The 26,844-nt window shown below is 34.2% G+C and overlaps 5 protein-coding genes and 1 long non-coding RNA gene across 10 annotated transcripts in view; 3 read left to right on the forward strand and 3 right to left on the reverse strand.

Annotated features, from left to right (window-relative positions):
- The window catches only part of LOC100642360, an 86,480-nt gene extending 75,144 nt beyond the window's left edge, over positions 1-11,336 (reverse strand). The window contains exons 1-5 of one of the 3 annotated variants that reach the window (XR_007223434.1): positions 10,944-11,336; positions 10,363-10,848; positions 9,608-10,001; positions 7,033-9,525; positions 5,134-5,580 (exon numbers count right to left, since the gene is read on the reverse strand). The gene's annotated coding sequence lies outside the window, so the exon portion shown is untranslated. Of the gene's footprint in view, positions 1-5,131; positions 5,581-6,240; positions 6,613-7,032; positions 9,526-9,607; positions 10,002-10,362; positions 10,849-10,943 lie in introns of those variants that run through there. The other 2 variants (XM_020868468.2, XM_003394160.4) reach the window with 2 other exon arrangements.
- A 241-nt stretch (positions 11,337-11,577) lies between these two features.
- LOC105667135 (E3 ubiquitin-protein ligase RNF185) lies at positions 11,578-14,367 on the forward strand. Of its 2 annotated transcripts, none has more exons than XM_012320606.2 (5): positions 11,578-11,914; positions 12,602-12,761; positions 12,871-13,002; positions 13,081-13,250; positions 13,332-14,367. In XM_012320606.2, exons 2-5 carry the CDS (start codon positions 12,613-12,615, stop codon positions 13,427-13,429), a joined length of 549 nt encoding a protein of 182 aa, XP_012175996.1. In that variant the 5' UTR covers positions 11,578-11,914; positions 12,602-12,612; the 3' UTR covers positions 13,430-14,367. The 2 variants fall into 2 exon arrangements, with proteins under 2 accessions (XP_012175996.1, XP_012175997.1); XM_012320607.3 differs by lacking the exon at positions 11,578-11,914 and adding an exon at positions 11,953-12,404.
- Positions 14,368-14,397: 30 nt separating this feature from the next.
- On the reverse strand, positions 14,398-16,541 carry LOC100652271 (selenoprotein M). The gene is made up of 4 exons (XM_003394158.4): positions 16,257-16,541; positions 16,083-16,153; positions 15,627-15,696; positions 14,398-15,567 (listed from the first exon to the last, which is right to left on the reverse strand). Exons 1-4 carry the CDS (start codon positions 16,353-16,355, stop codon positions 15,466-15,468), a joined length of 342 nt encoding a protein of 113 aa, XP_003394206.1. The 5' UTR covers positions 16,356-16,541; the 3' UTR covers positions 14,398-15,465.
- Positions 16,542-16,772: 231 nt separating this feature from the next.
- Positions 16,773-19,605, forward strand: LOC100652153 (pre-mRNA-processing factor 19). Its single transcript, XM_012320605.3, has 8 exons — positions 16,773-16,873; positions 17,080-17,229; positions 17,307-17,584; positions 17,661-17,855; positions 17,930-18,085; positions 18,158-18,388; positions 18,476-18,816; positions 18,903-19,605. Exons 1-8 carry the CDS (start codon positions 16,855-16,857, stop codon positions 19,045-19,047), a joined length of 1,515 nt encoding a protein of 504 aa, XP_012175995.1. The 5' UTR covers positions 16,773-16,854; the 3' UTR covers positions 19,048-19,605.
- LOC125384662 lies at positions 17,215-17,697 on the reverse strand. Its single transcript, XR_007223300.1, has 2 exons — positions 17,649-17,697; positions 17,215-17,582 (listed from the first exon to the last, which is right to left on the reverse strand). It is a non-coding gene; the product is annotated as an uncharacterized LOC125384662 (long non-coding RNA).
- Positions 19,606-19,769: 164 nt separating the features above from the next.
- Positions 19,770-26,729, forward strand: LOC100652031 (ubiquitin-protein ligase E3B). 2 transcript variants are annotated; one of them, XM_012320603.3, is made up of 16 exons: positions 19,770-20,196; positions 20,509-20,658; positions 20,761-21,088; positions 21,179-21,367; positions 21,441-21,632; positions 21,708-21,897; positions 21,975-22,211; positions 22,295-22,466; positions 22,546-22,664; positions 22,780-22,904; positions 22,979-23,181; positions 23,243-23,543; positions 23,624-24,016; positions 24,099-24,263; positions 24,338-24,449; positions 24,529-26,729. In XM_012320603.3, exons 1-16 carry the CDS (start codon positions 20,048-20,050, stop codon positions 24,699-24,701), a joined length of 3,198 nt encoding a protein of 1,065 aa, XP_012175993.1. In that variant the 5' UTR covers positions 19,770-20,047; the 3' UTR covers positions 24,702-26,729. The 2 variants fall into 2 exon arrangements, with proteins under 2 accessions (XP_012175993.1, XP_012175994.1); XM_012320604.3 differs by having other exon boundaries at positions 22,789-22,904.
- Positions 26,730-26,844: the final 115 nt, after the last annotated feature.

A 26,844-nucleotide genomic window follows, 5' to 3' on the forward strand; every position in this document is an offset into this window, starting at 1 on the left:
TATATCTTCTAATCTGACATTAATTTCCCCCCTTTCTCTGTTATATGCCATTTTTACGTGTAATTCGTTAAATGTTTCTGAAATGTTGAACAAATGTTTAAGTCGATTATTTTACAGGATTAGAAATTGCACGGTTAAACGGTGGTATAGAGAGATCGAATAAGTGGCAAGGCCCGCGTGTTCATTTATCTTTAATCGCACGGTTCATCTCGTCCTGACACGACGCGCAGATGTATGCAGCGTTATCGTACGACTCCTTTCTTGCGCTGGCCGACTTCTTACCTCTCCTAAAGCTCTTCTCGCGTTTTCTCGTGTTATTGCTCCCAACGTGCCACCTACGTCGCTCGAATACATCCAACCGACAGTCGTTTTATACACGTTTTATTACGTGCGCAGAAATTAATGCCAACTGTTGGTCGACTCGTAAGACGCTAATATATATTTAATAAATAAAGCTTAAGGTGGAAATTAATATTTCAAAGTACAACATTTTTGATACTATGCTATTTGAGATAATGGTTACATGAAAGCGTTACGCATTGACGAAAAGTTAAAATAGTCCAAAAATATAGCAGAGATTGATACATAGAAAAATTCAGATTTCCAAACAATGAAATCCAGCTTAAAGATAATTATGAAGTTTCACTAATCGGCAAAAAATTGGCCTTTCTTTAGTGATTTTTTAATGATTAAGGCAGACACGCCCGAATACCTGTTGAGGATAATAGGGTAAAAGTTGGCGGCGATATCGGGGTCGTTCGAACGCCCACGGGTTGTCCGCGGGTCGTCGATCTAGCACATCTTTAGCACGTAGTGGCGAGAAACGCGGCGTTATCGTCTTATTTATACGATATAAGCCGACGTTGCGGCTTTCACGTAACGCGTGCACCGCCTTCCTTTTCTTCTTTTTCCCTGCCTTAATCTCGTCTATTACGGTACACGCTGGATTTAAACAAGTTCCTTTATTATCGGCCGTGTTTACCAGACTTCCCCTCAACTTCGCGCTCCGTTACACGCCAGATTTCAATATCAACCCGTGTAACTCGACCTGCCGAAAAAAGACACCCTATCTTACATTTTCTTGTTCACCGTTGAATCTTCGTGTTCTCCAGATCTGCAACCTGGACTAAAAGACTTTATCTAATTCGTTCGGTGATAGCGTTCTTTAGTATACAAGCTGTTTCAAAGTGTTTTTTGGATGTCAATTGTACGAAGAGTAAGATAAAGGGAAAATTTCCAAAATATCTACATCTCTGGCCAAAAAATACATCGACAGATTTACCAATTTTATTATTAGTTCGAAATTAATGCAGGTATAAATAACGATTCACCGAATTGTCTTTCTTTCTAGCTTTTATTTTCTATACGAAAGATTCTAAACTTTGAAACGATAATATAGTTCGATATAACTGGCGGATTTTTATTTACGGAAATGCTTTACAACTTCTATTCCTGAGGATTCTAACGATTCAAGTTTCTTTAAAATTTGATCAGTACGCGACAAATCAACTTCATGTATCTATATAAAACGTATAAAATTACAGCAAGCGAATTTTTTTACCGCTTGTTCAATACAACCTTTTCAACGGATAACTAAAAAATTAAATACAAAGTCTTTGTGCCGATAAAGAAATCATTCTCCAGCAATTGTTTAACCAATCTTTCCGATACGGCGTATAACACAATACAATGTCTATCATTACTTCCGATAAGATCCGACTAGCTGAAAGATTTTCAAGAACATCCGGCAATAATATAGAATGCGATTTTTTCGTGAAGCTACACTTAATGGATCGACGGTATGTATCTCAAGGTGGTGATTTCGACGGAGGTCTAGAGCCTGACGGTAATTTTCCGCGCATTATACCTCTCGTTACACCCACGCGAACAGATCAACGGTTCAGCTGGCGCGTCTTTAGTTCACAACGTGACTGCGCATTATCGCTTCTATATTACGTCCGTGGGTTATTTTCTGTTCAACTTGTACCCTGTTCCCTTTTATTCCATCGCGGGTTCCACGCTGCGCGTCAAATTGTATGTAAATGATCGCGGCCTTCGATCCAGTTCGACTTTTGCTCGTTAGTTTCGCCAGCTGTGAACAGTAACCTGTCGCTCCGAGCACTTGACGGAAATTAAATGGATTTTGTATTAGCCACAACCCTCCTACACTCCTACACTCCTACGCTAGAAAACCGCCAGAAGGATTCTCACCGAAGAACAAATTTTCGAAATGCTGAATATCTTATTACTTTTTGAAGTATCGCCCCTTTAGCTTCGTGATCAATTAAGTTTTATAATCAGATAATCTTATACATTGCCATAACGTTTTTACGTCTTGTAAAAATGCAGTAAATTTTGCATCATAAATAAAACATTATTCTATGAAAACTAGCAATGGACTTCATTTAATACTGGGTTAAGTATTAACGAAAATTGCTCGATTGCTTAATTGTTTCAATACTGGACTTTTTTTAACGTATGGAACAAGACTTTTCCTTATAATTGCCTATAATAAATGTACAATTTTTCTCTATGGTTGGATATAAATAATTCGATTTGTCTACATATTGTGAAAACACGTGTTTGCCTAAAGAAAGTTAATACGATATAAGCGGGCCAATTCTTCTTATTTTTTCTTCTTGTTTCACGATGTTGTAATCCGTTTATATCTATACCTATAATTATCTCCCATCGTTGCAATTGATCTAAATGACAGAAACTAATTTTCCTTCTATAACACGGGAAACATACGAAAGAAGGAAAAGGGAATGGGTAACACGACGCGAGGCATTCTATCGGAAGAGTAAGAGATAGGATTTTTTAGAAGATGGAATTTTAATTTTTAAGAACAATAATCTCGAACGCGACAAGCAAGATATATGTACGTCCGTTTCCTGATGGAGCAATCATTTATTCTGCTTATTAATTGATTATTCAGTTCCGATCGCGTACAGGAGATGATATATGACTCGGTACATTACTCCGTTAAGAACAGGAATCTACTAGTCGCGCGTGCATAAATTACCAACGTTGATAACGAAACCCACGCATTTTCTTCAGATCTTGTTTTTCTTCATCTGTTCGGTGTCATGTAGTCGACGCCGATACCTGGAACGGCTAAATAAGCCCGGCGAAAAGAGTTTCTTCACACTTTCAGTCAGATAAAAAAAAAAAAAAAAGAAATTCCCCACTCCGCAGACGATAAATCCGATAAGGAAATGAATTATATTCATGAATAATTCCGTGGAGTTCCCATTCCGTGAACCCGAGAAGAAGATCGTTAGTAATCGTTATCATCGTTCAATATATATCGATGCCGAGTATCGCGAGAAATTCTGTTCGCTATAACCAATTATTTATCTTGACGGTTTCTATATAGCATACTGAACTTCAAAATAAAAGAACTTGAATTTATGTAGTACGTTCCTATGAATCTTGTGACCACGGAATTAAACGATAATAAAGACAAATTAATTTCTATTTAAATGAAAAAGTAAATATACAAGAGATCTACAATCCCAGTGACAGATTAACTCATCTTCCCTCTAATTTATCTATATACATTGTCGGTTATAGATATATGCATATCCGTTGTATTTATTGGAAAATTCTAACAAATTCTACTGTATCTCGTTTGTTAAGCAAAAGCAAAAGAGAGAGAAAATATTAAAAATGATCTTTCGCAAAACCTCCACTTTCCAATCTCATAAATTAACCGTTTCTCGCTGAAAATCGATTTTGAGAACACGCTCTTTATTCACCCGACCAAGCGACACTCGACCAAATGACCAACATGGCGTGACCCAAAGTCTCCAGAACTTTCCCCAGACATGGATCCCCTCCGCTGCTGAAATTTGTATCCAGGCAGGGCAGAGAGGGAAAAAGAGAGATATGCTTGAAAATCCACGTGGCCAGGGTATCCAGAAACGGCCAAGAAAGAATGCGGTTACGCGGCATGCAGGTTGCACCGTTGCATCGAGCGATGAAGAATTAGATGAAGATAGAGGAACGTGATGCATGGTCACGATTAGTTCAATAGGCGAGGGTCCATTACAGATAAATGTTTAAGAGGGTAGGAAACGATGGTGATACATGAGCAACAGAAAATAAGTATATTATATACATTACGATCGATCTGCGAAGCTCTAGTCGAGACTGATCCGCGATCAAAATTAAGCGCACGAAAACATTTTACGACGAGGAACGTGCCACAATTTTATATGTCGAGGTAGTACACAATGCCTCATGAAAGTATTTCAACACTTATCGTAGAAAATTTTTATGTATACACATATACACATATACATCTCATTAGTAATATAGTGAAACACGACTATCGTGGTCATACTGCTTAACTACTACATAGAAGTTTTCTGTAATAAATGTTTAAATATTTTTGTGAACCACGACAGGTCTTTCTTACAATTTCCTGTCTCGTTAGTATTCCCTAAAACGTATAATTGGAAATCTCAATTGAATTACACGGGCGTATGGCAGATAAGTTTCGTTTATTACAGTAACAAAAAACTCGTTAGCAGGGCAGAAAAATTGTAATTAAACGCTTGAGACAACCGCGATCGAAGTACAATGTTAACCTTTAAACCGATGTGCGCAGGAATATGGCGCGATTTTTAAATCTCGATTAAGTAACATTATTGTTATTTAACTCTAACATATTAGATATGTTACTTTTACGACTAGTAGAAAGAATGATTTTAAGAGAGAAAAGATCTATTCGGATAAATAAAATTACGTTGCTAGATTCCTTTAATTATCAGAACAATGCATCAAACGTAAATTGCTGCACATATATGGCTCGTGTCGCGACAAGTTGCGTGTGTCCAGTTACATCACCCTCTGCCTCGAACGCTAATGTTTGCTTTTCGTCGAACCCGCCGTTGAAATATTCGAAAAGGCTAATCAAATATGATGAACAAACTACGAGTTTTCGTTTGAAAAGATATCACATTTATATATAATCGATTCGTATATTACTTCAGAAGAAAATCCACCGATTACAGATATATGTATATGTACACTTAATGCATTTAAAAAAGGCGCTGCTGTTGGTCGAGAAAAAATGGCGGCGAAAGATTACAAGCATAACATAAAAAAATATTTGGACACTTACTTGCGAACCACCCGTTACATCCAGGAACGTTGATGTTCATAGCGTACCGAATGTACGTGAAAACGTATAATTTTGTGAACACACCGCTTCTTCTTAAAGAAACTCGGTCTATACACCATACGCGTTAACTCAAGGCGACACTTTTACCGATTTCTCCGAACGCGCGCGTCTCACGAATTCAACCGTACGAATATTCAAACGTACGCGTTCACCGCAGCGTGTTTTCAGTCCCAGTCAGCTGGTGAAACGAACTGGTGGAATCGGTCAGGGTTCGTCGAGAACAGAGTGGTCACAGTGTAGCTCGTGCCCCGGCAACATCAGCTTCACCACTATTCCGTGGTTGCACATGTTCCTCGCTATTAAGCAGTCTTCACACTGACCACCACATCTCCGTGCACGTCAACGATCGAGAGTAGCAAAATAATCCACGTTCGATTCGCCGCGGCGACCTGTCACATATGCATAATCGACAACGAATCAGAACCATGATATCGATTAATGATATCGATTAATTTTAATCGACTACCAGTGACGTTTAACCTTCCAATTTCCGTAGGTATCAGCAAGTGCCACTTTTTATTTATCCTATAATATAAGTGGTAGTAATGGAAAAGATAGATATTAGTTATTAGTGATATTTTTCTTATATTCATTCATTCAGAAATCTGACGTACTATGCTAGGACTCTCTTAGACAATTCGACTAATCGTAAGGTTATTAGTGAAATTTTTTTCACAAATTATTTTCTTGTCATACCAAATAATTATGAAGTTATAAGGGAAAAATCTATAACCTGTGATTCGTTTACTGATATTATTAGTTGGTAAATTATTATTTAAAAGTGGGCCTTGATTAGCGCCTCAATGTGAATACTAACAAAATATTGATATCGTGCAAATAAATGTATAATTTCTAAAGAAGAGTAAAGGAAAAATATTATAGATTTATTTTAAGATAAATTTTGAAATTTGTCATTTTGTATTAATAAAGATAGAAATTAACGAAGTGCCCTATATTATATTACGATCTAATTGAAGGATTAAAGTCGATTTTGATATACAACGAAAGTGATCATTAAGCATGTGTTTGCACGGAGGCTTGAAACTAACCATTGTTTTTGTCGAATCTATCACGATTCAATGTTTTCATCTTCCTCGAATTACCGAGCCACCTTTCACGACATAGCACAGTTGATTATCTACGTAGGTTTTGCGGACTTAAATAAGACGACATTCTGGACGATCAAAATATAAGATGAATTCGTGACACGCGGTAATCGTGACAGTTCGGTATGCGCGGACGCGAATTCTTGGCGCGCGACAAACAACGTAATGACCGTCAATGTTAACAGCGACGTGCTTCTACTACCAAGAAAATGAAACTAATCGACGCCACAGCCACGACAGCGGATAGGACGCGTCTGTCCTCTTCTATTTACACACGAAACTCACGACACACGCGTTCCTTCGTACGTTGCGCGTAAAACTGGCATTCCAGGTCAAGCGTGCCTGTCGAATTTTGATTCGTCAATTTGGCGCGGGGGGGAGACAATGTCACTCTATCCAATGGAACATACAAATTTCTAAACTGCGCTCTATATTCATAACATGAATTTTATTAAATTTCATTTTTTTATTAAAATTCAAGTAAATTTTTTTTATTAATAAATGTATATGCTTTTATCTATTACATATGTATATATATTTCAATAAAGATTGCAACTTTATGAATGTCAATCGAATTACACTATACCAAGAGTATACTATACACGCGTATCGATAAAATGCCAAAATTACTTTCGAGAAGGAAGGATGAAAAAAAAGAATACTGGGTGAATACCTCCATGCAGAAACACGTTTTATCGATACAACGAATCGAATAAAGAAACGTTCTAAAGTTACCTCTGACCGGGCAGCAGGTCCTCGCCGATTAATCGAACTCGAGGGTTTCTCGCCGCCTCCCGACTCGATTCGCTAACTGATTTTAAAATTGTTTTCGTCGATTCGAAAATGAGAGTCGTCGCTGGAACCGAACCGCTGGATCGAACATACAAAAAATGTTGTACGCCAAGAGATATAGAAAAGATCCGAAATTTTCAATGGAGAACGAACACCGTTTGATGTATGGACCGAATTCACGCGTAAGCTAGACCACGCGATTGTTATTCGATGTGTGGCCGGCCTAAGAAGAGTACTTAGTTCGCGTAGTTGAGTGCGGGCGTAATAAGACTGCCTGCTGACGGCGGTAGCGCGGTTCGTGCCCGCAAGCGGCAGCAGCCAGGGAAGCCCCTCTACCATGGCACTCTCCTGCAACTCCTCCAAGCAAGCCAGCCAGCCATCCGTGCCGACTTGCCTACCTACCAGGCCTCAGAGTAGACCCCGGCACACCGCAGTTCCATCCTGAATCGAAATGGTCGCTTTGCTTTCCGTGCTTTGCGCGAATCACGCAAGGCCCTTCGGGCACGCTTCGCTTCGGGGGACCGAAAGGGGTCCCCACGTGCTGGATTTTGCCTCCGGCTGCACGGTCGATAAAGAAGTTTAAAATGTCATATATGTCCCCTGCAACGATCTGGCTAACAGTCAAGGTCCATGGGATAAGCAAGGGATTGTGGTATCGCGACAGGTTATTGAAAATCAGACTGTGGTAATCCGAATCCTCGTTTTACGAGACGATGTCACGTGACAATCTAGATATACGAACCACATTGAAGCCACATTGATCAATTGCATTAATTGAAAAGCAAAGAAACGTGACAGTGTTGCAAAAACTATTTTCTTAAATTTACCTTCGAATCTATATTGTATATACCATCTTTGTCTCAATAAATAAATTTACGTAAGCAAATCATATGTCGTTTAAGAATTGAAGTTTAATCTTGTACCTATGTAATATGTAAAATTGAGAAATCAATAAGAAATGGTTCTGGTCAGTTTGGTATCTAAGAGATTCATATGATACTGATAAAGGAGTAAGATTATAACTAGCTTAAAACAGCTTAATTCGATTTCACTTTCTTATCGAGAAAATGGCGGTCCGAGCTTCTTTAGATTCTTCAGGAGTATAGGTTTCGTGATTAAAGCCTTCTCGATCGACTCTACCAGCACCTGTTCCTGACTGTACGGCGGAAATGGCATTCCCTCAAGATTATACACATATACAACACCTTCCACATCCGCCGCCACGAGTTGGTTACCATTTGCCGTAAAATCAACCATAATAAATCTGTTGGTGTTGGGTGACGTTGTCACCGACGCAGGTTTGTATATCTTTCGTCTGATATCCCATATACAGATCTCGTTATTGACGATGCTTACTATGATCGTGGAATGGACGGGAGACCAGGCTGCGTATCGAACGCATGCCATAGTTGTGGACATAGTAATCAGTGGATCTGTCAATCCTTCTGCCCAGATTCGAATGCACCAGTCGGCGCCACAGGTTAGGAAGATTTTTGAACAAAATGGAGAGAACATCATCGAGTAAATTGGTCCATCGTGCGCTAGAAAACTGTCTATATGTTGATATAAATAATTCGTGGAGCATTTGTAGATACAACCTTCGTCCGTACCCACGAAATAAATGGTACTCAAAGTAGGATGCTTCCGTAGTGCCAATGCCCCAGGGCTACGACTGATTGATATATCATAAAAGTTACACTGAACAGTCCTAGTGACACCCGGCAACGTTCCCTCTATCCTGTAAACCTTCATAATCATCGACGAAGTGAAATCTTCGACGTATCGATAGCAAAACACGCAACCGTCCTGATTGCACGTATAAATTTGTTCTTGGTATTCGTATTGCTCGTCACCTGGCCACCACTGAACTTGCCAGTGCGGAGAAGTCGAAAATGTAGCTTTCTCGCTTCGTCGTACGACATTGAGATCTGGATTGCTTACGTCGATCACCTTGATTTCGCCGTTGTAGTAACCGATAGCAAGTAAATTCGGCCGTTCCCGACTCCAATCGAGGTCTGACACCGGACTATCAAAACTGTAATAACGAGCCGGTACACCAGGATTTTTCGCAGACCAAAGTAACACCAAGCCATTTTTAATTTCTGAATTAACTCGTGCCCCATATCCTACGGCTAGAATGCTTCTGTTAACGTAATTCCAGCGGAATGAAGATACTGGTCTTCCCGAAGTTTCTTCAGAATCGTGAATCCAGAGGAGGTCTGGACTGTACGTGAACTCCAAATCAAGGCTACATGGATCCTGTTTAATCAGGCCGGTGAAACGCTTTTGAGCGTGAATGAAAATGTTGTTCGATATTATACGCTCCATTACTCGTACGGCATTCCGGAAATTAATATGTTGGAATATATATATCTGCTCTTGTTCGGGGGTCTTCTTCTCGTAAATTTTTGATTTTGGTAGTTTAGCTTTCAAAGCCTACGAAAAGAAAATTAAACTTAATTGTTTGGTATGTCTGTAAAGAAAATAAGCCTTTTATGATACTAAGAACTATTCAAACCTTTGATTGCAACATTTCTTGCAAAGATTCCTTTCTATGCACGACGAGCAAACCATTTCTTTCAATCATCAATTCAGGGGCACCATAAGCGTCGTACATCACCCAATTATTCACGAACATGCCTTGATTTTTACGTCTGCTTCTGCTGAGGTGTGTTCCTCGAGATTTCGTAAGCACTTGCATGGTTTGAGTTTCGGTATCTATTAATTTCCTATTCGAACCAGGTCCTATCGTTTTATATTCGTAATTCTCGTTCTGTTCTTTAACCGCTATACCATCTGGCGTAAGTAAGTCAGCAGTTCGAGGCTGTATATCGAAAATGAAGAACGTCTCCGTTTCCCTCAAAGTGAGCGTCACAGTATCGGGTCGAATTAAGAGAATATTTGGATCTTCGCTGAATAAGCCAAAAAATGTCGAGGATGTAATTTCTATTCATTAATGTGAAATTATAATAAAATGTCAATTATAATAAAACATTAATATTAATTCTTTGGATCTGATATGTTTATAATTTATTTATACAAATAAGAGTCATATATATACATGTTCATGTATATTTTTATTAACATCTTTAAATAATAGATACGTCCCCAAAGAGTTAATATGTATCATAATCCTAATAACAGCCTTAAAATTCTTAAAATACCTTATTTTATAAATTATAAATTAGCTATTTAATGTTTCTAAAACACTTTTTTAAACTATGTATATAAAATTTTATAATATCTAATTATAATACTCGTACCCAAAATTACCTAGGTAGATAAAATTGAGGGGGAACTTTATCTTCATCATCATCATCATCAAAATCATCTGTTTGAGTGGATAATAAACTTTCAAACAGAATATCATCCGTTGTCATCGAACCGGAAGGAACTGAGGAGGTTCTGATGATCATAGAGGAACTTTCTTTTACTGCAATGCTTAAACCGGAAAGAATGGACAGTGTACCGACACTGCCGGTCTGGGATAATCCGATTGTTTCGAATGCAGTTATCTGTTTCTCGTCAAGCGAACTGTAGATTGGATGGCTTAGTAATTTTGGAGTGACATCAACGTCATCCTCTATTACGCGGAGTGCCTGACGTTGTTGTAAAATAACTGAGGTTAGGTTTTTGCCCGCGATCCTACGCGTCTTTCCTGCTGCGTTGAGCTTAAACTTCGACGAAATTGGACTTTCGAATCTGCTGCTTTGATCCCTCGAGGTAATTTGTGGTGATCCTACTTCGTTTACTTTCATTCTAATAAATAATAGTTTTCATGTTGTTATATCTTTTATCACACGTCTGTATATACATTTACTAAAACTCGGTAAAAGGTTTCATTTCGTTGATACCTGTAACTGTACTCGATTATCCACAAGCAAATAGAATAATTACGAAGTATTGAAAATTAAACCATGTATACTTTGGCATTATATCATGCTGAGAACCAGTCTCATTAATTGCGCCTTTTATTTTTCATGTTGAATGCCTTTACTTTGTTATTAGACCATTTCGTCATGTTGCGATAGAGAACGTATTGAATCGTACAGTCGTTTTCAATTCCATGGTGATAATAGAAATCAATTTTAGACACAGTTTTGTCGATATTTTGGACTGTTTATAAAAATTGTTACCTTTTAATTATATAATACAATGTTAATAAATATACATGAATTTTGAGTAATTTGTTATTGTTCTACGTGTGATTTATAGAAACTATTAATGTACGATTAAATGACTGATTAAATTCATTAATTTACTTATATCTCTTTTCATTTGATACATTGGCATTAGGATCATCAATCAAGTAATTAATATAAAATGAAAAAATGTTTATTATAAATATAAATTGTTTTTTATTATTATATATTTATGTAGCAATATTTTTCATTTAAATTGCATTTATCGCGCGCTCTCTTAGTGTATCTCAGAAGCTAATCGAATCACGTGTACAGTCGATAAAAGGAAATTTTGCGATTGTGTTACGGCGTTAATCAAGTAGTGGATTTAAATAACCATATTAAGATTACGGCAGAATATTTGTAACGGTAGTCGAAGTTACAGTTGGAAATAATAAAACGCAAGCCGTTCGTACAAGCAATTGTCAGTGATAACATTACCATAGATAAATACAAACGTATTGCTGACAAATCTCTTACGTGTAGTTTCGAACATCCGCTTCGTGAAAAATCATGAAAATCATTTGATAGGACTTGCGCAATTGCGGTTACGGTGAACGTGATATATCAGATCATTTTGGAAGCAGAGTTAAGTTTGCAGAAGAATATATTGCTGACGGAGGCTCTGCAGTCAAAAGACTAAAGTAAGTGACATGAATTATGTCAGCAATGGCAGATACAACTCCATTAGTATTTTGATCAGGCTTTCGATCTCTAGTTGCCAAACACCACCTAGTGAACATTAATCGCTGTTCAATATTCGAATAATATTTTCAACAAGTATCATTTCATATGTGACAGCTTATTGCTTTCTGTAGGGAATATACTAAACATAATTAATTTTTCTTGTATATTGACTTTTGCGTTTTTATCGTGGACATATGACATATGACTTCCGATTACACGGATACATAATACGTCCGACAATACCAGTGAATTCAGAAAAATACGATGTTAAAATAACTATAAATGGAAATTTCATATTTATACGAACTGCATAACCTTTAACATTTTACGTTTTCAAGGAATGTCATTGATTTCTTAAAATAGATTTTTGACATTTACGTTTATACAAAATGTCAGTGATTTCGTAAAATTGTTTTTCTTTCCATGCGATAGTGTCGTCAGTGTCAGGTGATAAGAAATATACATACATTGTTCAAATCTTGTTTTCCTTCATATTGTTGTATATCAATACAAATTAATGTTATACAATTTTCACTTTTACTTGTTAAGTTATATGTGGAAGCATTTTTACATTTTATATAAACAACCTTATGAATTTTGATATCTTGTAAGCTCTTGTTAAGATCGATTGTATTTCCATTAAGAGTTCTTCGATATGAGTGCCACAAGGGAACAAGCAGGGCCATCCAAACCATGGGATTCTACTACAGAAGAAAAAGAAAAGGATAATCGAACTTTTGAATGCAATATATGTCTTGATACTGCAAAAAATGCTGTTATCAGCATGTGTGGTCATTTATTTTGGTAAGGATATTGTCAATACATTAAATATTTACAGTATCTTTTATGTTTCAATATCTTTGTAATAACAGATATCATATACATTTATATATGTACTTATTTGTATGTTTAGTTGGCCTTGTCTGCATCAATGGTTAGAGACACGTCCAACAAGACAAATGTGCCCTGTCTGTAAAGCTGCGATCAGCAAAGATAAAGTCATTCCATTATATGGACGTGGAGATACAAAACAAGAAGATCCAAGGTATATTATATTTTTGTTTCTTATAATTATATATGATCGATTTGACAAAATATTTAATGTTATATTTTATTGTTTTAGGAATAATGTTCCACCACGCCCTGCTGGGCAAAGAACAGAACCTGAAAATAATATTGGATTTTCTAATTTTGGGTTTGGAGAAGGTTCTTACATGTCATTTGGAATTGGAACATTTCCATTTGCATTTTTCACATCTACATTTAATTTTGGGGAAACACGACCAACCGCAGGTAAAATATTCTTCACAAACTAACTTTATGTGTATGATTACTGTCTAATAAGATTGAATTAAAATGTGTATTTTTACATAGCTGCTAGAGGAACACCGCAGTATGAAGAAGAACAATTCCTTTCGAAAGTATTTCTATGGGTGGCTTTGATATTTGTTTGTTGGCTCTTGATGGCGTAACATTTTGTTAAACCATATTACTTGCTCCGTATCTTGTAATCCTACACCACTTGCTGAATTGATTCATTACATTTTTATTATACATAATACATCGATCTTTCCTCGTTTGTGTAATCGTTTGTTACTCACTACAGTAACTATACCTGCTTGAATAAACAAACGGATTTTGTCAGAGCTATAATAACACTTTTATTTGTACGTATACACATATATACACATGTATTTTATTTGTACATAAATAAGTATATTCAAGCAGATAGTTTTCTTGTTTTTAGGATTTCTGATACCTATTCTTATGATATTTATGTATATATCATTTTTAGATACGTAAGATATATCTACTCTATTCAAAACATTTACGATTGGTTTAAGAAAAAAACCTAGTGATTACATTTATTATATCAACGTGGACCTATACGGTTTTTACTAATTATTAATATAAATAGTGTATATATAATCTATAGTTTTTTAAACAGATTAATAACAAACGCAAATTAAACAATAAAAATAAATATATCGCTATATAATATATAATACTGTAATATATCATTATTATCAATGAAAGTATGTATACTAGTAGTTTATAAATCTAGCTTATTTATTTTTCTGCTTTTATTTGTATTGTGGTTATGGAAATAGAAGGAAAGACAATTACAAAACCGGGAAATTATGATCATGTAGTCAAAGAAGCCAAATTTTTTTGTATTTTGTCAATGAGTGACAAATCATTATACTGAATGGATACCAACATTCCATATACAGTAATATTGACACTGGAAAGTTGATTGACTTGAAAGTGTAGCGTTTTTAATTTAATTTAATATCGTTGTCATTCGTTAAATATAATTCGTAATTTTTAAAAATCTAATATTGTAAACTGTCTTACATGTTTATTTAATATATTATTGCTAAAATAAATTAGAGGTGAAAAAATGTAACTAACGTTCTTTTAATGAAATCCTTTAAACTTCTGTAGCTATAGGTTTTATTAGAGATAATAGTAAGTATACATATTTAGTAACACAATTTAATTGCAGTGCACTGTAATATTTCGAACATAGGTAGATACATGACACAAATTAAAATCGTAAATTATTCTATATAAGTTATTGAATGTATGTTAGGTAATTTCGTTATAATATATCTTTGTCTTTCATTTTATGCAACTTTTTTGTCTCCAGCTTTTTGTTTGTCTTCTGTGTCTTACATAAAACTCAATGTTGCAGTAAAAAAGAAACAATATTGTGCAAAATATGACTAAAATAAATATGCACAGGATACCCTACTACAGAAGTTTCAGTTGTATCAGAAGCTATCACAAATAAAATTATTTTTATGTGTAGTGAAATAAATAATTAATTCGAAATCGTCATTAAATTCTAGTTTCTTTTAATACACTAAAATACATTAGTTATATCCATCCTTATTTATTAAGAGTTTATTAATTTTGTTCATAAAATATTTTTATTTGTCCAAGCCCAACAACTAAAACTTTTGAGTAAAGAAGCCCAAGCATTCCATAATGATCAATTTTGTCACATTATGGATCTAGTAGTTATATCACAGATTGCAGCTCCACAGGGAGATAATATAATACTCCCTCATCTATGTGAAAATGAGGTACTCAAAGACAGTAACTTGTGCATCAAAAGGTCCCTATATTGTTTACTATTTTGTGCTCTAATTATTTTTCAACTACGAACTATTTAACAGAGTGCAATATATATATACATGTACATATATATAATGCTCCCTTTTTAATACTTTACATATATCAACCTTGGACCTGAATTATATCTATTATCTCTTTACGGTAATTAGTATTTATTAAAATTCAATTTAATTTAGAAAGCTAGTAAGTACCTGTTTCTATTTATAAATAAACATAAAAACATACTACAATCAACAAAATGGTCATGATTATACTCATGATTATATTCATAGACATGATTATCAGAATAAGTCATTTTGTAACAGATATTGTAAAATGATTTTTTAAATTTACAGATATTTATTTATACACACTTCATTTATTTTTATATCTCATCCTTTGATGACTTTTTCGTAAAGCCTTTAGAAATTAAGAGATTATTGCATTCTTCCCGTGTCAAACTTGACAAAGGTAATCTCTCTACTTCCTGAAAAGTGAAAACGTTCAATTACCTTACATAATACTCGTGTATTAAATTTATTGTACCTCTTCATTATTATTGAAGAGAAGCAGTTCTGGAACTGCACCTGGAATATGTTTAAATTCAACGTTATTACTAAGAAAAGTTATAAGGATTTATACAATTAACTCTTATTCTTCACAAAAGAAATTTTAATTAGGAAGAATTAAATAAAGATTGTTTTAATATTATAAGATAGTTATCTTTCATACACATGTAAACATTATACCATAATGTATATAGAACAATAGTAAAAGTTTAAATATGATAAAAAAATGAAGGCTTGAAGAAATTAAGTATTCCACGTTCAAAATTCTTGTGTAATATTAATTATCCGTTTTTGATGATAAATGAGATACTTCTGAAGAAATAAAATCAAAAAGTTGATTCTTTAACTGAAACGATTTTTATCATATTTCTGTAATATATGAATGTATGTATGATAGTTTAATAATTTTTAAGGGCTAAATTTTAAAGGATACTAGTTAGGTAAATCTTCAAAGATAAATTGTTTAACATCTGGGAGCCGGCTTAGACGACAACCACTGCAACTCTGGAAAAAATTCTTAGTTTTTTGAAATGTCTTAATTTGATTTAAACTCATGACATGTTGTTGTAATAAGGTTTGTGCTAATGAAAATAAATATATTTAATACCTCAACTCTTGCAGATGCATAATAAATGTTTGTTGAATTAATATTAGAAGCTGCAAAAGCGACAGCAAGGAATAAATTTGCAGCTACCATAGGAGCCATGTTTACCTCACCAAAACGGAAGCCTTACTGAAGCCTAGAGCTGAGGGCTTATGTCAGAGAGTGCTTATACTAAGATAACGTTACTCATCTTTGAAATTATTAAATATGAGCTATATGTACTGAAGTATCTAAACATTTCCTTTCCAACATACATCCAAAAATTCTCAAAGATTCTTAGTATCGTTTAATCCCTATGTGAATAATGTTTATTCGAAAAAATATAATTATAAGAATTCTGTTTATTAAAATTTTCTTTTTATCAAAATTATTTTACTTTATATTTTATACTCAGACATATATTATTACAGACACATGCATATAAAAATTTGTCTCTATGTTATTATAACTATATAAAATACGCTAAAGCACAAATAATGTATTTCAATTTATATATAAGCTACTAATAGAAGGGGAAATATCCCCACTACTGTTAGTAGTATAATATAGTAGATTGCAACTTAAGCGTCATGCACAGTAAGTACATCTCGCGTGTGTGAAAATGGCGCTCTCTTGTGCGAGTAAGTTTTTTCTTCTTTATATAATTATTTTTAATCGATAATAAAAAAATTTATTTTAATTTCATGTTTTTGATATTATATACTAATAATGGAAATGAATTGGTCATTTTTGCAATAAAGTTTACGATTTATACCGGCAAGAGTTGAACATAACCTAGAATATTTTTCATTATTACTGATAAATAAATATGTAATTTTGTTTTTAGTTTCTAATGAAGTTCCGGAACACCCGGTCGTATCTCCAGTATCTGGTTCCATATTTGAGAAACGTTTAATTGAAAAATATCTAGCTGAAAATGGAGTGGATCCCATAACTGGAAAGGAATTAACTGTAGATCAACTTATTGATATCAAAAGTATATTTCTTGTTTCTGTATATATTTGTCTTTGAATACAACATCCAGTTATCAATAATATTCTTGTTGTTTTGCAGCAACTGCAATAGTTAAACCTAAACCACCAAGTGCCACATCAATTCCAGCTATATTGAAAATTTTACAAGATGAGTGGGATGCTGTTATGTTACATTCATTTACGCTTAGGCAACAACTTCAAACAGCTAGACAGGAGCTATCTCATTCTTTATATCAACATGATGCAGCATGCCGTGTAATTGCTAGATTAACAAAAGAAGTAACTGCAGCCAGAGAAGCTTTAGCAACGTTGAAACCTCAGGCTGGAATTGTTCAGGCTACTACTATTCCACAACCTGTATGAACAAAATTATATTAATTTTATTTATACATCATATCAAGAATGTTTGCTGATAAACTACATGATCCTGCAGGCACTTGCAGTAGAAGCTGGAGGTACAGCTGCCCAACCTATGGAACAAGCTGGTATTACTGAAGATGTGATACAAAAACTTCAAGAAAGAGCAACAGTACTCACTCAAGAAAGGAAACGTCGCGGACGTTCGGTTCCTGAAGATCTACTTCCACAAGATAGTATTCGCGCATTTCAAACACTTGCGTCACATCCTGTAATATTGTGTTCCTTCATTTATGTAAGAAATTTTTCATACGTTGTTATTATTGTTACTTATTTATTTTTAAGGGTCTCCATTCAGCCAGTGTTCCTGGTATACTTGCACTTGACATTCACAGTGCAGATACCAGTAAAATCTTAACAGGTGGTGCTGATAAAAATGCCACAGTATTTAACAAAGATACAGAGCAAGTTGTTGCAATATTAAAGGGACACACTAAAAAGGTATAAACTATTTCTTTTTTCAATTTTATTCCTAAAATCCTTAAATGATTAACATTTTCATATAATATTTAGGTTACTAGAGTAATTTATCATCCAGAAGAAGATATTGTAATGACTGCATCACCTGATACTACAATACGTGTATGGAATGTAGGAACCAGTCAAACAACTTTGTTATTAAAAGCTCATGATGCCCCTGTGACTGGATTGTCCTTACACCCAACAGGCGATTATTTATTAAGTTCATCATTGGATCAACATTGGGCGTTCTCTGATATACGTACTGGTAGATTATTGACTAAGGTATACTTCCAAAAAAAAAAGACTACAACTATATCTAAACTTTTGCTTTATGTATTATATATACATATATTACTTTAATATGTATAGGTTGCTGGACAAGCCAGTCAACCATTAACCACGGCTCAGTTTCACCCTGATGGATTGATCTTTGGCACTGGGACTCAGGATTCGCAAGTGAAAATTTGGGATTTAAAAGAACAATCAAACGTAGCTAATTTCCCAGGCCATTCAGGTCCAATTACGGCAATTAGTTTCTCTGAAAATGGTTATTATTTAGCTACTGCTGCAGAGGATTCTTGTGTGAAACTTTGGGATTTGCGTAAATTAAAAAATTTTAAAACCCTTCAATTAGAAGAATCGTATGAAGTTAAAGATATTTGCTTTGATCAAAGTGGAACATATTTGGCAGTAGCTGGAACAGACGTAAGGTAAGAACTATCTCATGTAACATGTACAAGTTCAATTATATCAGAAATAATTTCTTATATGTTGATATTTCCATTCTTTTTTTCAGAGTGTACTTGTGTAAACAGTGGCAAGAACTGAAAGTGCTTAATGACCATACGGCAGCCGCAACTGGTGTTCGTTTTGGAAAACATGCGCAGTATATAGCGTCGACTAGTATGGACAGAACTTTAAAACTTTATGGTCTACCTTAAGCATTTAGTGACTAAAATACTATAAATAATTTAAGAAGAATTAAAATTAGAGTTTATAGTATATATTACTGATCATCGCTAACGCAATTTTTATCATGGTTATCTATGTTCGAAAAATCACTCTAAATGTGATTGTAATAATGATTTGTGGACCCCTTGATAATTATTCCACTTACCTTGATAGTCATATTTTTATGAGGTTCAGGTCTTAAATTCCGATAATTGGTACCAATTAAAATCTTTCGAAAACGCCTAATTTATATAACACATGGTTATATAGGCAATAAAGGAAATGGCCTTCTAAGCCCAGTGGAGATGTATATTTATCCAAGTCTCTCTTTCAAACTGTTAAGTGTTTCCAAAATATCACAGCTTTGACAAACATTTTTAACGGTGATCATTAATAGCATAGTATTATAAAATCAATATTATTTTTATGAAGAAAATGTAAAACAAACTTCTTCGTTTGTCATCTGTATCCATTACTCAGGATATCGTTTAAAGTGATAAAATACAATTTATTCGAGCATAAGAAATAAAATGCCATTTTCTATATAATTCTGCTATTCTATTTTGAAAAGTTGAAAGTATTACGGAACGAAGCGGTCCACACGTACACAGTTCGATAATTTACTTGGACGATCTTATGGCGCCACTAGTCACGTGCTTTTTAACCTAACCTAATATCCTTTGTCCTCAATATTCAGTCTCGAATCAAATTAATAACAATGGCCGTCGTAGTTGTCTGTCATTCAGATGTATACCCGGATTATGTGATGGTGAGAAACGTGTGGCGACTGCGAGTGGCAATCGCTGTCGATCGGTCAGAGTGATTATAACGCGAATGAAATCAACGTGACGTGTAATGCTGTAAAGGATGATTTTCTAGTGGGTGGTTGCAATCGCAGTGTCAACTAGAGTGACCACACGGATGACCAGCTGACAATGTTTTGTCATTAGCATAATTTAGTGTTTAGCGGGTGGTTTGGGTAAATCAAGAATGTTTAAAGCTGAGGAACCATCCAGAGACAGCTTCCTTCAGCAAATGAAGGCCGCTAGGGAAGAAAGGGCCCATGAGAAAGACAGAGAAGCTGCTGTCATTTTAATTCAGGCTTATGTTAGGGGATGGTTGACCCGTAAAAGAATATTGTGAGTTTTTCAATCGTTTCTAAATATCGATGTTTGCTTAAGATAATTATATGACTTTTGAAATCATATTTGGAGTTGGGGTTTAAATCAATTTTTGTTATACATATAATTATAGTCTTTTAATCGCTTATCGGTATTTATTTACATTCGGTAATCTTCCGTTGGTTACTCTTTTATTGGATGCGCATATATTTTTTCCCCGCAAAAATATAGGAAATTTGTGTTAATGTATTTTACTAATTTTTTATGCTCTTTGTGTACTGTAAGAAGAAACCAGATATAAAATAGTAGAGCAAAAAATGTGATTTTCAGGGAAGAGTTTGATACGAATTTTCTGAATGATGGTGGCACAGAAACAAATATAAAGTTAAAACCTGCTTTGGACGTGTATAAAATTATTTTTAAATTTTTGTACATATATAAGAAAGAAAAGGTTCAAGAAAGAATAGAAAAGCTATGTAGGTATGTATGCATAAAAGATATTTATATTGAATGTAGATAAGGGAAGAAAGATAAAAAATTTGAAAAAACGTACAAGAAAATTAAAAAGAGTAAATATTTCAGATATTTAGTGTTGACTCTAGATTCTGAGTCTCCAGAAATTTCTTATGTAGGACTCATACTAAACAAAGATCGCTACATATCATGGATATCACAGATGAAAACAATATTATTTTATTGTTTGACTGGTTTAGATAATCTTAAACCAGAAAGAGTGTCTGACCATAAATCCATCCATTTGAGATTACATACATTAGTTAGTTTTACATCACCAGGAACATGGGCAATTCAGAAAGTAGAAGGAATGGAAAAACTCAAAGCTGGTATGAATCAGCTTTGTGCAAACATAATGGGTCACCTAGTCAACAATGGGTTTTATCCCATTATGCAAGTGATTATCCTATTAATAGTAGTTTTGTTATTCAGTGTGTTTGTTTTTACAAAGTATTTGTTTTTGTTATGATATTTGATCTTGTTTTAGGCATTTCTAGTAAAAGGATTGGGTAGAGTGGAAATTGCTTTAAAACCAATTGCACTTTCAGCAGCAGTTACATTAGCACTGAGACCATTAATCTCCTCCCAGATGTCAGATAAATTGGTCTCATTGTTTTTAATTAATATTTTTAGCGTACCTGCATTGGTCTATCATCTGAATAGTATATCATCAGTAGTGCGTAATCATTGATATATGAATTCCAAATGATATTTCACAGCATATAATATTCTTTATAATATAATTTTAGTGTATTACATCATTTATTACAAACAATTTATTTGCAAGGAGCCTGGAGTTATTGAACTCGGAGCAAAATTTACGAATAGTATTTAATGCTCTGGAAGTTAGTTATGCACTGTGTTTGTTGGCTAATTTAATACAGTTGGCTAATATTGAAAGAGATGAAGTGTTAAAAGAATTGTACTTTCCATCTTTTACGGTACAGACTTATTGCATAATATACAATCTTTATGTAGATCTGAAAACAAACTTCATTTTTAAATAAATTTTATAGTTTGTTGTAACAAAAATGTTGGAGGCATGTCAGCAATATGTAGTTGCAAAAAAAAGTAATTTAACTCGCTGGCATCCTATTCTTGGTTGGCTTGCACAAAAGGTTGATACATATTTACAAGAACCTATTCCATATGTTAAATCACAATTAGCCTGTTTGTGGACAGGCAGAATAGTTTCACAGTTGATTGGTAATGAAAGGGTTTTTGTATCTATAAACATGTATTCATTAGAGTTAATATCAGAAATTACAATACAATTTTTATAGGTCAACCTTTAACAGAACTTATTGAAAAAGAGATACCCCCACCAGTAGAACAACAGAGTACATCTGTTGGTACCAACATTTTCAGAAGAGCATTTTTGGAAGCACGTACAAATAGGAATAATAACACTAAAAATTATAGGAAATTGGGAAGTGCAGAAACTACTAGAATAGCTTTAATTTGTTCCCTTTATCAAATTGCTTTACATGCACTTACACTGAAAATGGAAATATTGACTGGTAAGTATTAAGAATATGTTGAATATTATGTATGTAAAATGAATAATATGTTGATAGTTATACATGCATCTATTATAAAATAGGTTTATGTTATCAAGATAAAATTTTATACCATATGTATTTATTCTTGGGAACACTGGGTCCACATTGTGGTTTAAAAGCATTTTTGGACCATTTAGCTGCTAATACAAAATGTACAGCACCTGAATTTCAAATGTTGATATTATTTTCTGATTGTATGACACATTATGTTACGTAAGTTTATGCTATACATATGGAAATAAACTACAAAAACGACTACATCAATAATCTACTTATGTATATGTTTGATTAGAATTTTAGATGATATGGAAATGTATGAACAACAAGACCCGTTCAAACTTAGCGATTTTGTAACAATATCATACTTTTTAAACCAATTTTTGTATAAGGCAGTGCTTAATAATTTGTTTGGTGTGTATTATAGCCTTTACATTATATTCTTTCATAAAGTATTACATATTATTTTTTTTTTTGATGATATATAATTATAAGAGATAAATGGTTTAGCTATATACTGAAGTTTTAGATGTTCCAGATGTGAAATCAGTTCCTAATAATCCCCTCTTCACCTCTCTTCACACACTTTTAATGGCAATTTACCGCCGGGATTGTAGACGGACCTTTTGCCCGGAAGGCCACTGGTTGGCAAAGTTAAGTATTTGAAACTAATCTATTTTAACTAAATTATATCATATGATTTCAAAATGAATACGTCTTTACAACAGGAAGTTCGAGTGTCTGGTTTTCTAGCAGACCTGGAGAAAGGCAGGCGAGGTGCCGCTCTTCTCCTTTCTAAAATGCCGCATGTTATTCCTCATTCGGAGCGTGTTGTGCTGTTTCGTAAGCATGTTGCTAACGAAAAAGCAGTTTTAGGTCTAACCGAAAGTGCTTGCAATAGTACCCCAACAACGCTTATTGTTGTTCACAGGTAGTGGTGGATATTCTCGTATTAAATATATTATACAAAGAGTAATATAAATATTTTGTAGAACTCGTATAGTGGAGGACGGATATCGTCAGTTGGCGATGTTACCCTCTCAAGCACTTAAAGGCGTAATTAGAGTTCGTTTTGTAAACGAGCAAGGTTTAGCCGAAGCTGGTATTGACCAAGATGGAGTCTTTAAGGAATTTTTAGAGGAGACAATAAAAAAAGTTTTTGACCCATCTTTAAATTTATTTAAAGTCACTAGTGAAAATCGACTTTATCCATCTCCAACATCATCTATGCAAGATAATCATTTGCAACTCTTTGAATTTGTTGGTCGTATGCTGGGTAAAGCGGTGTACGAGGTAAATAAAAAAAAGAAAAATATAATTACAAGACTCTATAATGTCAGTTAATCATGTTCTGTAAAGAATATCTTTTATAGGGCATTGTAGTAGACGTACCTTTTGCATCTTTCTTCGTTTCCCAATTTTCTGGGCAAACAGGAGGAGCATTGTACAGTTGGCTGGACGAACTGGCTTCTTTAGATCGAGACTTATATCGGAGTCTTACTCTTGTGAAGCATTATAAAGGTGATGTTAGACAGTTAGAATTAACTTTCTCTCTTGATGAAGACGTTTTAGGCAAATTAGTTACGCACGAATTGGTTCCCGGAGGACGAGCAGTGCCGGTCACTAATGAAAATAAAATCAATTATATACACTTAATGGCTCATTTTAGAATGCACATGCAAATAAAACATCAAACAGCGGCTTTTATCAAAGGGTTCCGTTCTATAATCAATCCTGAATGGTTGGCATTGTTTTCAACTCCAGAAGTAAGATAAACATTCTTACAAAAAAAAAAAAAACTAATTAGTTTTTTGAAGAAATATTTTTTAAAAATATCTTTATGTTTAGTTACAGAGATTAATTTCGGGTGATAATGTTCCACTAGATTTACGAGATTTACGAAGACATACACAATATTATGGTGGTTTTCACGATAGTCATCGTGTGGTGTGCTGGCTATGGGATATTCTAGAAAAAGATTTTTCTGAGGAAGAAAGAGGCTTATTTTTGAAGGTATTTCGTGCGATATATGATAATTGTAAGTAATGTTTGTTTTATTTATTTCTATATCTCTATTCGTTTCATAGTTTGTTACAAGTTGTTCGAAATCACCATTATTGGGTTTCGCACACTTAGAACCACCATTTTCGATTCGTTGCGTTGAAGTTGGCGATGACGAGGATACCGGTGACACAATTGGTATGAAACTATAAACATCATATATATTTCTCATACTTTCTATTTGTTCTATTTATTTTATTCATTCTTTATAAAATAGGTAGCGTAATAAGAGGATTTTTTACGATTCGTAAGAAAGATCCGCAGAATCGTCTACCTACATCGTCTACTTGCTTTAATCTTCTTAAATTACCAAATTATCAAAAGAAAAGTACCTTACGGGAGAAGTTACGTTACGCTGTCACTAGTAATACGGGCTTCGAACTTTCATAATTTTCACCTGGTTTAAGGTAATTCCAATGCATACTATATGCTCAAATTACCTAACGAAAATTTCTACGAAGTGATTGAGTGGTGCCTAACCGTCGCGAACCAAATTGTCAGGCGAGGTGTTTCTAGTAATTATGTCAGAGACTCTAGATCGAAGAAAAGCATAACTCGCATTTATATTATTTGTAAAACAAAATTTTTAAATGAATTTATTGAAACGAAATTGAAAAGTCGCACAAATTTGATGAGATATTATTCATATAAAGAAACATAGTTTTTGCTTTCCTTATTATTTTGTTATTTCTTTTTTTTTATAGTAAGTAATGTCTAACGTTCCTATCGATCGATTTGGCACGAGATTAATTTATAGTTGTAATAAAAAATGAACTACCTTCTTGCTGTTTTTGAAATTTTTATGAGATTTATGTCTTCTGTCTTATTTCGTATACAATCGTACTGTGTGTTGAATTTACCTTGTTTTCACAGCACGTATTCAAGTTTTGAAGTTTCATTCTATAAAACTTCTCGCCAAATGGTAGATTACTTATGGTGTAAAGCACACTGTACCTCATGAGCTTAATATTGCTAATACTGTGCGCTTGTTAGTTTATAGTATCGTGAATTAATGTTAGTCTATTAAATCGATAAAATGCATGACGCGAGTGTTGAATCCGAGCCCATCGGTGCCCGGTGAATAAATAAATAGGAGAAAAAAGAAGAAAAAAAAAAAAAAAAAAAGATAGGGAAAGGAAGGGGTCCGTAAATTTCTAAAATTGTCGAGATATTTGAAAGTCAAGGCTCCATTTTGGGGAAAGCTATTTTCGCAAGATTTTGTACAAATTTTTGACACGATGTATAAAAAGATTTATATAATCTTGTTTGGAAATATATACGTGTATATATTGTGTCCACGGGCGCTCATGGGTTAAAAATCCATAACCGTTCGAGTGTTTAAGATCGGTTTGTTCGGATCGAACGAAGTTGTGATGTTTGTTCTCCTATTTGAGCGTTTCGAGCTGAATTTCCTGTAACTGCAGTTTGTTCGTGATCTTCGATGAGCCCGAACGTACGTGAGAAAATGGAAAACGAGGGAGCATCAGGACTGTGTTATCCGCGATATAGCGAGGAATACGATATTAAGCGAAATTTATTTTTCTCGTGGTTTACGCGTAACTTCGACGAATGACTCGCGATATTGTCGGTGGAAATTCGGTCAGACCAAAGATAGAAGCCTATTTAATGCGAAGAAGATAATTCGAGATGTAATCTTTTCATATTTTCCTATACGACCGTATGTAAGTTTTTCAGGCCTGTATTCACCGATTGTACCTATGCTGTAGAAGAGTAATAAAGAGTGAACATTTTTTAAAGAGATAGAACGATAAGTTTACAAGTAAATTAGATTAAATCGTGTACCAACTAGTTTACTAACGTCCACAATGTGAATACTAGCTAACGAATTATTTTGATTATGTATAGAAACAAGAAAACGTAATAACTTTGGCTTTTGTTACTTTTCATCGGAATCGATAACCAGTTTCTCTTGTGATGTTAATTGTGAATACATGCCTTGCAAATATATGTACAATTGAACAAAGTAGTAGATGATACTTTCCTTTATGGGTATACATACTTATCGTTGGAGCGATACATGTACATGATAAATGTGGATATCGATACAAATATGGAGTAAGAAATGAAATAAAATTGTTACGATTGTAAGATGAAACCAATGGCTTCTTATTCAATGTCCGTTCTTGTTAACGCGGATCGTTTTTCTATTTTAGACATTACGCTAAAAAAAAGGAATACACAAACACGATATAAACGAGTTTTCCTTACAATCGTATCAATAGCAAAAAAGCGCGCTTTGTATAATATGGCTTGCTCGAGTTACTCGTACTTCTGTAACATTTTTTATAAAAGTGTATACATATTGCGACGCAGTTGAGAGAACAACGGTGAATTTGTTAATTTAATACATTCGATAATAATTCACAAAGATACTGTAAATATACACACTGAATTACATCACGCCTTTCAATTATATTATCCTATAACAATCATACCTGATATCTCGGTGTAAAATTTAAAAAAAGGACTCTATTCGAGGCGCCACGGTATATGAAATTAATCTGCTCATTTT

Source organism: Bombus terrestris, chromosome 3, assembly GCF_910591885.1.
Source record: "Bombus terrestris chromosome 3, iyBomTerr1.2, whole genome shotgun sequence".
NCBI classification, from domain to species: Eukaryota; Metazoa; Arthropoda; class Insecta; order Hymenoptera; family Apidae; genus Bombus; species Bombus terrestris.